The sequence below is a fragment of the Cetorhinus maximus genome, chromosome 11 (genome assembly GCF_964194155.1).
Source record: "Cetorhinus maximus chromosome 11, sCetMax3.hap1.1, whole genome shotgun sequence".
NCBI lineage: Eukaryota > Metazoa > Chordata > Chondrichthyes > Lamniformes > Cetorhinidae > Cetorhinus > Cetorhinus maximus.
Window position 1 is genome coordinate 75330225 of NC_135889.1, and position 14042 is coordinate 75344266.

The 14042-nt window shown below is 40.4% G+C and overlaps 1 protein-coding gene across 3 annotated transcripts in view; it reads right to left on the reverse strand.

The window, feature by feature from the left end:
* The window catches only part of LOC144686691 (CD302 antigen-like), a 49318-nt gene that overhangs the window by 12327 nt on the left and 22949 nt on the right, over positions 1 to 14042 (reverse strand). For all 3 annotated transcript variants that reach the window (XM_078552244.1, XM_078552243.1, XM_078552241.1), the window contains 2 exons: positions 11555 to 11674; positions 3855 to 4037 (listed from right to left, as the gene is read on the reverse strand). In XM_078552244.1, coding sequence (XP_078408370.1) covers positions 3855 to 4037; positions 11555 to 11674 — 303 coding nt within the window. The remainder of the gene's footprint in view (positions 1 to 3854; positions 4038 to 11554; positions 11675 to 14042) is intronic.

The window sequence follows — 14042 nt, forward strand, 5'->3', positions numbered from 1 at the left end:
GAGGGAGGGAAAGAGAAACAGTTAGCCTGACATCAGTAGTGGGGAAAATGCAGGAATCTATTACTTGGAACATGTTATCATGTTTGACAAAATTGTTAAAGAGTTTTTTGAAGATGTAGCTAGTAGGGTGGATAAGGAGGAGCCACTGTAGATATAGTGCAAAAAACATTCAACATTAATATGTTGAATAATATATTAACTAATATTAGCATGGATTAAGATTGATTAATGGACAGAAAACAAAGAGCAGAAATAAACTGGCTACCTTTGGGTTGGCAGTCTGTAATTAGTGGGGTAATGCAAGGATTAGTGCTTGGCCTAAATTATTTATAATCCATATCAATGACTTAGATGAGGGGATTGAGTGTAATGTATCCAAGTTTTTTGACAATACAAAGTTAAGTGGGAAGTTAGGCTGTGAGGAAGACACAAAGAGGCTGTAAAAAAACTCAGACAGGTTATGTGAGTAAGAATGTGGCAGATGGAATATAATGTGGAGAAATATGAAGTTATCCACTTTGGAAGGAAAAGAAGAAAAGCAGAATATATTTTAAATAGTGAGAGACTGGGGAATGTTAGTATTCAAAGGGTTCTAAGTGTCCTTATACCCAAATCACAGAAAGGTAACATGCAGGTACAGCAAGCAATTATGAATGCAAATAATATGTTAGCCTTTATTACAAAGGGATTGAAGCGGAAGAGTAAATAAATCTTGTTACAATTGTATAGGGCACTGGCGAGACCACATCTGGAGTACTGTATAAGTTTTGGTCTCGTTATCTAAGGAAGGATATATTTGCCTTAGGAACAGTGCAATGAAAATTCACTGGACTGTTACTTGGGCTGAGGGAATTGTCCTATAGGGAGAGGTTGAGTAGACTAGGTCTATATTCCCAAGAGTTTAGGAGAATGAGAGGTGATCTCATTGAAATTTATAAAATTCTTAAGGGGTTTGATGAGGTAAGTGTTGGTAGGATATTTCCTCTGGCTGGGGAGCTTAGAACTAGGGATCACAGTCTCTGAATAAGGATCAACCATTTAGGGCTGAGATGAGGAGAAATTTGTTTACTCAAAGGATTCTGAAGCTTTGGAATTCTCTACTGCAGAGAGCTGTGGATGTTCAGTTGTTGAGTATGTTCAAGTCGGAGACTGAAATATTTCTGGACACACCAATGGAATCAAGGGCAGGATTTTGCCCTTGGCGGGGTTGCTCAATGGGGGCGGTCGGGCAGCCGCCCGCTGCCTGCGATCGGCTCTGCACCATGATTTCATGAAGGCGGGCCAATTAAGGCCGCCTTGCATGGATCATGAGTGGCAGCACTGAGCACTGCCTGTGCAGGCGGGGGGAGGAAGGAGAGTGGGGTCTAGCACTCAGTTTGTGCATGCGCGCGAAAGAGTGCTTCAATCTCCCAGAGCCATGGAGCTGCCTCAGGGAGATTGAAGCACTTTTTTAAAAAATTAATAAAGACAGTAAAAATTTAATAAAACACGTCTCCTCATGTGACATTTTTAATTCCAAAATAAAGTTTTTATTTCATGTTTATTTGCTTTAGGAAACCTCATCCCTCTCGTGGATGAGGTTTCCTAAAAAATTAAAGGCCACTTGGCCTTTTTGCCTGCCAGCCAACCGTAAGGTTGGACGGGCAGCATAGAATTGAATTTAATTAGCTTGTTAATGGCCTTAATAGGCTTTTTAATTATCGGCGGGCGCGCAGCTGACTCCAGTGTGCGCCCGCCGAATGAAATATTGCACAAGTGCGCGATGATGTCGGGACGCATGCCTGAGCGTAATATTCTGCCCCAAGTGAAAAGGGAATAGTGCAGTAAGATGTAGCAGAGGTAGAAGATCAAACATGATATTACTGAATAGCGGAGCAGGCTTGATGACTGAGTGGCTGCCTTCTGCTCCTATCTCATGTGTTCTTATGTAGGATCAGTACAAGTTTATTTTTTTCACGCAAAGTATAACTGAATATTCAATTCATGTCTGAATGGAAGTGCCTAGGGTGATATATTCTTGTGATTCATCACTTAATATGAACATTTCTACTGAAGCTGTGTCAATCATTGCATTTAATGTGAAGTAAATAAACACTTGATATTTAGTTGGAGAAATTTTCTGCTCATCCAGCTGAAATATTTAATTCTGGTATTTTCCTGTGTTGGTTGCTTATGATTTGCATGTTTATGCAATAATACCCTTCACATTAGGTATACCATAGGATTGAATGGTGGATAGACAAAGAGCTACCAACATAAATTCAGTGATAAAAACAGAACATGCTGGAAAAACTGAGCAGGTCTGGCAGCATCTGTGGAGAGGGAAGCAGAGTTAACATTTCAAGTCCAATGTGAATCTCCAGAACTGAAGAGAGGTAGAAATGTAATGGGTTTTATACTGTTGAAGAGAAGGGGTAGAGCAGGTGGAGCAAAAGAGAAGTTCAGGATAGGTGGGAGCTTAGGAGAGATTTGACAAAGATGTCATGGACACATGACAAAGGGAGTTGTGATGATAATGTTAAAGACTAAGAAGGTGCTAATAGTGACATAAAGGTCAGATAACAGAATATGTCAATAGCAGAACAAGGGTCAGTGCTCTCTGAAAGCAAAACATAAAAACAAGTTAGAGACTGGCCGGGTGGAGGAGGGGGATGGGGAAAAAATATCAAAATGGAGGACATGGCCTGAAGTTGTTGAACTCAATGTTAAGTCCAGGAGGCTTTAAAGTTTCTCAGCGGAAGATGAGGTGCTGTTCCTCCAGTTTGTGTTGGGCTTCAATGAAACATTGTAGTAGGCCGAGGACAGAAATGTGAGCATGACAGCAAGATGGTGAATTGAAATGGCAAGTGACAGGGTGTGGTCATGCTTGTGGACTGAGCAAAGGTATTCCGCAAAGCAGTCACCCAGTCTGCGTTTATTGTTGCTGTTCCTTCGCTGATGCTGGTACACCCTCCCCAGCACCACTGTGGATTAATTTACACCACGTGAATTCAGCAGTTCAAGAAGGTGTCTCATCACCACCTTCTCGAGAGCAATTAGGGATGCACAATAAATGTTGGCTTTGCCCAAGGGCAAAGAGAAAAAAAGGACAAAATGTTCATTAACATTTCTTAACAGGATTTTATTCCTGTTTACAAATGTTGATTATTGCCCTAGGATTATTAAAAGAAAATGTGCATTAGAGTGAGATGGCTCTTTAGAATTTTTATCACGTGCCTTTCTCTAATTTGTATTTGAATTAATATCAATTTGTCTTATGGGCTTTGTGATGATTGGGTACTTTGTTAAAGTTGATCAAACTCATTTTGGAGCCTTATAAAGAAAGTGGGGTTTGGGGATATGTCTATTCCATCTTTTTGGATCAAATCCTGGTCACAAATGTGGAAGGACAAAGAAGTATTCATTGTGTCGAATCTTATCATGCAAGTTAAAAGCTTCCCGTGAAGTAGTAAAATATCAAATTTGATTTCAAATAGCAGTAATATATATATATATATATATAAAACAGAAACAGCTTTCAAAACAGTCACAATGAAAATAACCAATATATACCAATGTCAGAATTTATTACAATCCATGATCCAGACAAACAGCTAAAGTTCTAAGTACACTATGTCACTTATCATCCTATTCAGAATCAGTGCACACAAGGTAACAAGAGAATCTATATAAAGCATCTCACTATCTAATGAATGGAGCCAGATGTTAGCAGAATATAGCAAAAATTAACAATTCATCTCTCTGGACCACAAATATATACTGAGATAATAAATTCAATGGAATTTTTCTTAATCTATTTAGCGATAGTAAACAAAAACATGTACTACCCAAAGATTAGCTTGAATCCTACTCACTTATTGTTGTTTCGCATGTCACTGATCTTCCAAAGCCTTCATCACAACTAGCTACTTTCCACTGTCCTGACTTTGTGTCCATGACAGTACATGTGTCAACATCAGGTGTCCCTTCAGATGGTTCCCCCGGAGCCCAGTTTGAGAAACTTACTTCAGACTGATCAAACCATCTCATGGTATTGCCTGAAAAACAACTAAAGTCAGTTCATGGTGCACCGAAGAAAGAAATTCATGGGATAGAGATCTATTGGAATACAGCTAGTTCTACTTTCAATGCATTTTTTATGTTCATCAGAATAAGCGATGTGAATTCGATACGTATCCACTTTAAGCACCAAAAGCGTCAGCACAAAGGTCTCCAAGAAAAACTTGGTAAACAAGATACATACTCTGTTACAGAAAAACAGAGTCTCCTACTCTGGTCCAGCATAAAATTTAGCACAAACTGGCACTAAATTGTACTTTCACACAGTGACCAAAAAAGATTGTTGGCATGGGGAACAGAAATAAATCATTTTCACCCAGTGAGGTCAGGGTTATTTCAGGCTACTGGACCTCAAAAGAGCAACCTGTATTAAAACAACACACATTTTCCTTTACTCATGCCAGCAATTTTTTGGCTCCCTGGTGAGTGAAAGTGCAAATTCACTGCAATGTTGGTACTAATTTAGAGACTGTTTGAGCTCTGGTTTTGCCATCACTACAAAGTAGGTTAAGAACACAATTTAATTTAGCATAGAACTCTTACAACTTGTTGACAAGAACTTTCACTCCTGTTAAGGGAAAACTAGACAAGTATACAAGAGAGAAGAGAATGGATGATTATGATGATAAATTTAGATATGAAAAGATGGGAGGAGGCTTGAGTGGAGCACAACTGCCGGCACAGACTGGTTGGACCGAATGATTTGTTTCAGTGCCGTATATCCTATGTAAACCTCCTATTAGTTGGCTGGATTCAAAGCCATTGTCTTAGAGATGAAAAGCCAATGTTTCATTATTTTCAGTGGCAACTGGTTGACTAGTTTGGTCAGGATTTGTATAGAAAAAGGCTATAATCGTGTTTGAATTAAATAGTAATTTGCTGATGTAAGGCAGCTTTCTTCTTTCCTCCCGTTTTTCTCATCCCACAGCCTGACTTCTCTAACTCTGTTAGCAGCAGACTCTAAGCTCCACTACAAAGTACTATTGTGTGGGCAGTCTTGATTCAAGATGAATGAGCGAACCAATTAATTCTTTTCTGACCTCTTATATTTAATGTAGTACTCTAATTAGTTCCTGACAAGAAGGTTGATGTAAGTAACTAAGTAACATAAGTTGTGTGAACAGCAGTAAACTTCAGTACTCAAATTCAAGAACCTGTGGTTGTGGATCAACTCGAAGGTTGCTGATTAAATTAGACTTTGAATTTGGATCATTGGTGTGAGGAGAAGGCCAGCAAAACAATTTAGATGATGATCAACAATTTTGGGTTTGGGCTACTAAGTTACCGTTAACATCATGAACAGATTTGTTTACCAAGCAAATAATCTAGTTTTAGCATTGCTGAAAAGAGATTTTTTTTTGCTGAAGTTTTTTGTCTTGCACTCATTGGGACAATTTGCAAGAATACCAAATGTCAACAATTTATACTGCGTGAGAAGAGAGTGCTGATTGGTTAGCAAGTGGACTCTGATGGGTCAAGGCGTTGCCATGGAGAATGCACCAGTTGACGGTGACTGGCAGTTAACTGCCAAACATTGTTTGAAATTTAAACCAGGCAGCTTGACTTTGATTGGTCAAGGCATTGCCCTAAGGAATGAACCAGTGAATGGCTGTCACTTATTTTGTTTAGCTGAAACAGACGCAATGTATGTACTTGTTCTTTCTGTCTGCAAAGAACATATGAATATAAGTAGCTTCCAGTACATGTAAGTGCGCCATACTGCGAACCTGACTGACAATCTTAAATTGGTTGTCAGCATAATTTTTTGCACATTGAAGATTATTTGGAAAAAGTTGTCCAATCGCAGAATCACATCTAATGTTGGACATTGTGTTTTGAATTTTCAAGCACAGGCTGGTTGGGTACGATCTGTACCTTGGCTGTTGCGAACAACGGAATCTGCCAGTCTTTGAGATGTACAGCCTTCAAACCCAGCATACTGGCACTGAAATTCATATACCATATTGCTCATTTGTGTAATAGGCAGAACATCTTTTTGGCTTGACAGTCGCATCCTGTTCGTGGCAAATACCACTCGTGTTGTTACTGCAGAATAACAGTGTGAAACAGCTAGCTTCACCTGTTGTTCAAATTTTTGAGATACTTTGCCCTTCCAACATAATCTGAGGTAGACAGCCATCTGAGTTAATAATCTGATGTAGATGGTCTACCTGAGATTGCCCTGCTACATGGCAGTAGAAACATGAGTGGCATTCACCAGACTGTACCCAACCAGCCCGTGCTTGCAAAACTTAAAACACAGTGTCCAAGATTAGATGTGATTATGCAATTGGAGAACATTTACTAAATAATCCTCAAGTGTGCTAAGAATTCCGCTGACAACCAATTTAACCAATTTAAGATTGTCAGTCAGGCTCGCAGTGTGGCACATTTGCATATACTGGAAGTTACATATATTAATACACAGGGCCCTGTTCTTTGCAGACAGAAAGAACATGTACACATATTGCGCCTGTTTCAGCTAGGCAAAGTAAGTGACAGCCTTTTGCTGGTTCATTCCTCAGAGCAAAATCTTGACCAAGCAGAGTCAAGCTGCCTGGATTAAATTTCAAACAATGCTTGACAGTTAACCTTCAGTCACCATCAACCAATGCCTCTACCAATCGGAGTCCACTTGCCAATCAATTAGCACTCTTTTCTCATATATTATAAATTGTTGTTCCCTTTATATTTTGTATTCTTGCGAATTGTCCTGATGAATGCAAGGTGAAAAGCTTCGACAAAAAAAGTCTCTTTTTTCAGCAGTACTCAAGTTCTGTACCACCAAATGACAATCTAGTTTTCCTGTGACATCAGTAGGTTAAGCGCCTAACTTTATGCTGTTTATGGTACATTGTTAGATGTGGCAAATTTAATTTTAGTATGTTTATTCTAGAAACATCGATGTAGTCCAAAGGATTAGCAAACTTTGTATTGTGCAGAGGGTGGATAATGTGATAATATGTCAACCTAACTTATTAGCTTCTCATTATACGTATTTAGAGATTTGAGTTAAAAGCAAGGTTTACATACTAGCAACGATATATGACAAAGAACCTGTGAACCTGTTTTGTCTGCCAGTTAAGGAGTACTATTTATCCTTGTTTCCCAAACTGTTGAATGGTCCTCCTTAAAAGAGAAATATTGTTTGATTGAATCAGAGATTGAGAATAATGTGCAGATTCCAATAATCATATTCTGTAGATTTATTTTTCTGATTTGCATTAGCAACCTTACCTATGCTTTTAATAATAGTGAAAATATCCCTCAGTTCTTTTTTTGCATGTGCACCAAGAAGTCCTAGCAAAACTGTGGCCAAAGGTGGGGGGGAAAGAAAAACCTTTCAATAACTGCAGTGATACCTGACAGAAGAAAAGTGGTTGCCCAAAGCCTCACGTCATCACTGCAGGAGTTCTGCAGGAAAATTGTCTTTGGCCCAATCACTTTCAGTTGCTTCATCAATCACCTTCCCTCCATCAAAAGTTCAGTAGTGGAATTGTTTGCTGACTCCTTCAAAGTGTTCAGCTCCATTCATAACTGCTTTGTTAATGAAGTAGCCCTTTCTAACCCACAGCACGACCTGGATAATATTCAGCCTTGGGGCTGACAATTGGCAGGTAAGAGTCCCATCACATAAATGACAGATAATGACGAGCCAAAATAAGAGAAAGGCCAGCCATCTCTCATTGGCCTTCAATGGCACTCTCATTGCCAAATTATTCACTTCACCATTTACCAGAAACTTAAATGATCAGACACGGCTACAAGAGTGGGGCAGAAGTGGGGTAACCTGCAACATGCTTGCTCTTCAAAGCCTTTCCAACATCTACAAGACTCAAATTAAGAGTGTGATGGAAGGATACAGCTGCAATAGCACTCAAGAAGTTCCACTCTATCCAGAACAGAATAGGTTACTTCCTCCTGCCACTGAACTCAATATCCATTTCCTGCAGCTCTGGTACACAATGGTTGCAGTATGTACAATGTACAGAATACACTGCAGCACCTCCCTATTCTGCAGCATCTTGTGTCACCAAGAAAGACAAGAAGAACAATAGCAGTGCAACACCATCACCTTTAAGTTCCCATCCAATTTACGCACCATGTCTTGGAGATGTACTACTATTCCTTTACTGTCACAGGGTCAATATCCTGTAATTTAAAAACTAACACCACCTTCTCCAGATAATTAGGAGCAGACAATAAATTTAACCTTGCTAATTTTGCCCTAATTCTGAGAACAAATTATAAAACTGCAGTTAAAATTACTTGGAAAAATATCAATTTCTCTTCCAGATTTGACTATAATGCACAGTAATGGCTAAAACTTAAAGAGTCTGTACTTTGTTCTTCAGTCTTCAATTTCGGCCCAGATTATTTCTCTAGGTAGATGGAGAATATTTGGAAAGCAGGTCAGAAAATAAATAACATATTAGTTCGCAACAAAAGCAGTTTTATTGTATTTTAAAGCAGAAAAGGTTTGGGCTTATTCATTCAAGTGTAGGTGAATTTTGAACAGTTTGACACTCTTAATTACTGCTTAATGCTCTGGGATTGAGAATTAATTTTTATAAGTATGGTTTCTCAATTCTACAGATTTCATTATTGTTGGAGATTATAAAACATTAAAGTTGAAACAATTTTTTTGGAACATTTGTTTTCCATCTGTCTTTTACATCTCTCTCAATCTCTTTTTTTTTTACATGATTTTACATAGAATATTTAATTCAATCTTACGCATCCTGGTTTAGACTCTGCATGTCTCAATAAGGATTCTTCAATCTGATTGTTTGAAGAGATACAAGGCTGGATTATATGCTTAGGACGGGCTTCCCATAACCAGGCAAGCTCGCCTCCTCTTGGCTGGCTCACCCCTCTGTAACTTTTTTGAATTGCGGCCCTTGTATTAGTTCGAGGCAGGACTTCTGTTCGCTCTAGGAGGAAGTCCCGCCTCATAGATCTGCTGTTCAATTGGAGGCCAGCAGCTCTGTGCCACACCTGGGTTGGTGACCACTGCTGGTATTGCCAGAGGCCCGGGAGGAAGAGAAAAGCATGGATGCCCCAAAACCCAGGTAATTGCGTGTTCTCACCGGGGCTGGATTGGCAGCGCCCGCCAAGGGGGATGCGGGGGACATATTGAACAGGCTGGGGTGAGGAAGGTGGACACGGGGAGGCAAAACTGTGTGGGGAGGGCCTCCAATTGGCATAGGGGGCTGGGATCTTTGTCTGGGCAAGGATTCTGATGTGGGATGGGGTGAACTTAGGGTGCATTCCTGCTCCTCTTGTCCCACATATAGTGCAGTAAAGGCACCTAACTTCTCCCTAAAGTTTTCCTAAACTTCTCCCTTCAGTTGCCAGGTTTCTCAGGGCCTGGGAAACCTGGTTGGCCACTGTAAAGCCTGCAAAGTAAAATTGGAGGCTGCCAGCCCCATTAAAATATTTAAATTGCCAACTCGCTTTTTGGGAGGAGGTTGGTTGTCCACCCCTTACACCCATCTGTGTTAAACCTGGAAGTGGGCAGGTGGAAGCAGATTTCACATTTTTAAAACTTTAAATTCTAACCCAACACCAACCCCACCTCTTTTGGATGCTAAGTTTCACCTCTGAATTCTGCTGATTGGAAAGCTTATTTTTAAAAACATATTCCTCGCTCTAAAATAGGAAGAGTAAATAGAAGTAAAAGCTTGAAACTTAAAGCAGAGAAGAAAGTAAGGTGAGAAGAGGCTAAATAGATACATATTCATAAAAACAATGAAAATTATGTTAAAATGAAATATCGGATAGAAAAATTAGTGAAGAGGAAAGGAGGGAAATTGTCATGGAGATCACAATTAGAATGGTGTTTTAAATTGTAAAATTATGTTTTAAATGTTTAATGTATTGCTACTGTTATGATAATAAAGTTATTTCTAATATTAGTGTTGTTAGAGTGTCAGACTGCTTATGCCAAAAAAAAATCATTGCAGGCTGGGTTCCTTGAAAAATAGATAACAGTTGGTTGGTAGTACAGCACTTGGGTATTGCTGAAAAAAGAGAAATGCTGTCAAAGCTTTTCATCGTGCACTTATCAGGACAGACATAAGGATGCCAAATTTCAAGGGAAGCAACAATTCCCTTTGAAATTTGTCATTCATGCATCTGTCCAGAAAAGTGCAAGATGAAAAGTTTCAACAGCATGTCTCTTTTCACAAAAATAGATAAATTAAAAATAAACTGAAACTAAAAACAAAGGCACATGGTAAATTAGGACTAATCGCAGGAAATATAAAAAGTCTAGTTTGAAAGTGAGAGAGATATGAAAAGCTAAAAACAGATAAAAAAAGATCTTTAATCAGCATGTAAAAAGGTAAAGAAATAGTTAGAGTGTTGCAAATATCTAGTTCATAATACATCAGTTTTAGAATATAACTTTTTAGTTTCAGGAATTGAAGGGTTAAATGTAAGATAAGTGGAAACACTTGGTTAAGAAACTAGTTATCCACAGGAGTCGGCAAATATGCTGGGTGGGCCTTAATTGGCTTGCCCATGTAAAATGGCGGAGCGGATCCGATCGCGGGCGGCGATCGGGTGCGCACCCACTCCCACTCCCCAGAACGGAAAATCCTGGCCCTGGTATACTGGACACGGCGCACTTTACCAGTCAATGCTGAATCCACTTTTATGCACAGTACGTGTAGATGATTTGTACTTTGAGCACAATCTCAAAACTCACGGAAGATGTATCAGTAGACAACGGGATGCAGTTTGGATTATTTTAATTAAAAGCTAGCGTTGATACAATAGGCTGAATGACCTCTTTCTGTGCTGTAGGTATCTATGGTTTTAGGGAATCAAAGCTCTAATAAATAGTGTAATTCACATTTTTAATGTTGGACTTTGAAGACTTTGTTGAATTTTTAATCAACATGTCTAGTTCCAAAAACATGCAGTCAGATAGTTTTTGTTTCTCTGTGCTATTTAGCAGTTATCACAAATCAAACTTAGAGATTCCTGGATAATCAACAGCCATTAAATGGAAATTAATTAACTTTGTAAATTGTTGCCAAAGCTACAGATTTCTTGTCAGAACAATAACTTAACAGAACATGCCAAAAATTATGTTAAACTGAAAATCAGTTTTGGCATGGAATTTTGAGATTATGTGAAAAATGCCTCAATGATTAAATTTATAGAGAAACAATCAGATGCTTCCTTTGACAATGTAAACAAATCATATTAAACAATTACATTTTTACAATTAATATAATATGCTTCCTACAAAAAAGTTAACCAATAACGGCTCAAAATACAAAAACATCCAAACAAATCAACTGAATAGCGTATAATTCATTAAGCAGGGTGAATGAATCTGGGATTATATCTTACTATTCGGTTATTCTAAATATCTTGAAGCACAATATATAAATAATGAAAACTGAAATAAAATCTTTGCAAAATACGACTGTTGCAACTTTATTTTTAGTGTGTTATATGGAACATACTAGCTAATACTTACTGTCTGTATCAAAGACCATACCCAACCAAATAGTTCCAGACTGTGCAGTCCTGTTAAACTGGTCAACAATGAACTTGTTTTCCTTTTCATTAAGAATGCAGACAATATTGGCACCTGGAGCTGAGGGAAAAGTAATAGTCACAAATGAAATATGAAGTGATCACAGTTAAAGGTTGAACGTTAGGCAAATTTAATTGCTTCAAAAGATACCTTCAAACCCATATATTGAAAATGGGAGCAATTAATGAGGCTGCCTGCATTCCTCAATGTCATAGTAAATTTGGCAGTTAACTTGAATCATGAATGGATTTAAATTACCTTAAGACTAAAATGTTAAATATGAAAAACCATATTTGTTTCACTATATTCTGTATTGTAAACGTTATGTAACATTTCAAAACAAATACTTTATTTTGCCATATTAATTAAAGTGGTGTTCCTGCTGAACAGATATTCAGTGTACAGTGTGTTTAATTCTTCAAGACATAAGCTATCTTCAATAATATTTGTAAAGTACACGACTGTACAAAATGTAAAAAAGGTAAAATCTGTTCACTTGTTAGTTCCCTGGTACAACTTGAAAATCTAAGAATAAGGGTGGAATTGTCCCAGATTTGTACTAAGTGCGGTAGAGGGCGGGGAAAATAATGTTTTCCCCACTGGCCGCTATGGCGGTTTTTCACGCCATATTGTCCCAATCCCACCTCATTAATCATGCATTCCTGGGAAACACGCCGTTTCACTGGCGGGCGGCCTCTGGTTTGCCTGCCACGTCATCACCTCGCCGCTTCCTCACGCCAGACGCTATATTTAAAGTGCAAATCTCCCAGTGCTTCGAACTCAGGACTGCTGCAGAGAAGATATGGCCCCGAAAGACAAGAAGACTGCAGCACCCCTGATTTAGCAATGCATCCCTGGAATGCCTTTTGGATGCTGTGGAGGCCCACTGTGATGTTCTCAACTCCCACTTTGGCCGATGGAGGGGCAGCAACATCACCAATCCAGCTTGGGAGACGGTAGCAGCAGTGGTCAGCGCCAATGTCCTGCAAAAGAGGACAGCCATCCAGGGCCGAAAGAGGATCAATGATCTCCTCCATTCTGCCAGGTAGGTCACTCTTCTCATTACTCTCAACTCACACACTCACAGGGATCTCACTCGCTGCTAATTCAAGGGACATCACCGTTCACTCTCTCACACATACCTTTGTCTTCATCCCAGCCATGACACCACTCACCACCCACACATGCCAGGCATACTTATCATCTGGCCAGGCAGGCATCCTGCTTACACTCTCTCCATCTGTATTCATGCAGGACAAGCTGGCACACAACAAAAGGGAGAGGTTGAAGACTGGTGGAGGAATGCTTGAAATCAAGGTCCTCGCGGACTTTGAAAATAGAGTCATACAGCTGGTCGGTGAAGATCTGGACTGTTCCTGTGCTGATGGCGAGGTTGGCGGTGCTCAACCAAGTGAGGATCCAGCAGTGCAACATCCATATGACAACCATCCTGTGAGTGATGTGTCCTGTTTCATAGGCCACTGCCATGCACTAATTATCTCTCCTTGATTTCGCAGGCACATCTGGGAAACAGTGAGGGAGTCCACAACCCAGGTCCTCGACTCAAGCTGTGAAGACACTTCAGAAAAGGAATCTGCTGAAACCCTCATTGAAGACCCATCACAGCATCACCTACACCTTCCACCAGCGCAGAGACACACACCTTGTTGGGACCAAGCTTTAGAGTAGCCTCAGGTGAGCACATCACACTGACTGATACACAGCAGGTGGAGACAGAGACTTCCCAGGTTTCCGGCACTGGAGACCAGAAATCTACTGAGTCCGAGTCAGATGACGAGCCTCTGGACCTCAGTTGCTGGAGCTGCAAAGGCAACCTCAGGAACATCAGGAAGGGATGTCCGCTGCACTCCTCAGATTGCAAGGCGTGATGAAGGAGCCCATCTGCCTTCAGATTGAGGTGATAGCACCAGTATGCCAACGCACCGATGCCAACACTGGTAGGATGACGGCTGCCATGGAGACTGGTCCTGCACTGCTGCATGGGCTGAACTCCATTGTTGACACTAGCTGACTTCCAACAATGTCAATGCGAGAGGGGTGCGGGACAGCTTAATCTCACCCCAGCTTCCCCTTCTCAAGGAGTCGGCCAGGGGCCCTCTGGCACCCATAGGGGCACACATAAGTGCACACCCTGGGGCCATCCACCCAGGTGACTGCGGGAGTGTCTAGCCCATCCGAATCCCCTCTTCCTGTGACCCCAGCAAATCCTGCTCCACAGGCTGAGGAGGGTGCCACTGCCACACAGCAGGACCTCAAAAGCAGGCCAAGGCTCTCCAGGTCTCAGCCCTCCAGAGGACGCCTGTCAAGGCCATCACAGACAGGACGTAGCAGTCAGCAGGCTGCCTCCAACTTTGCTGTGGAAGTTGGGGGAGCACCAAGATATAGTGGCAGGGTTAGGAAGGTTAAG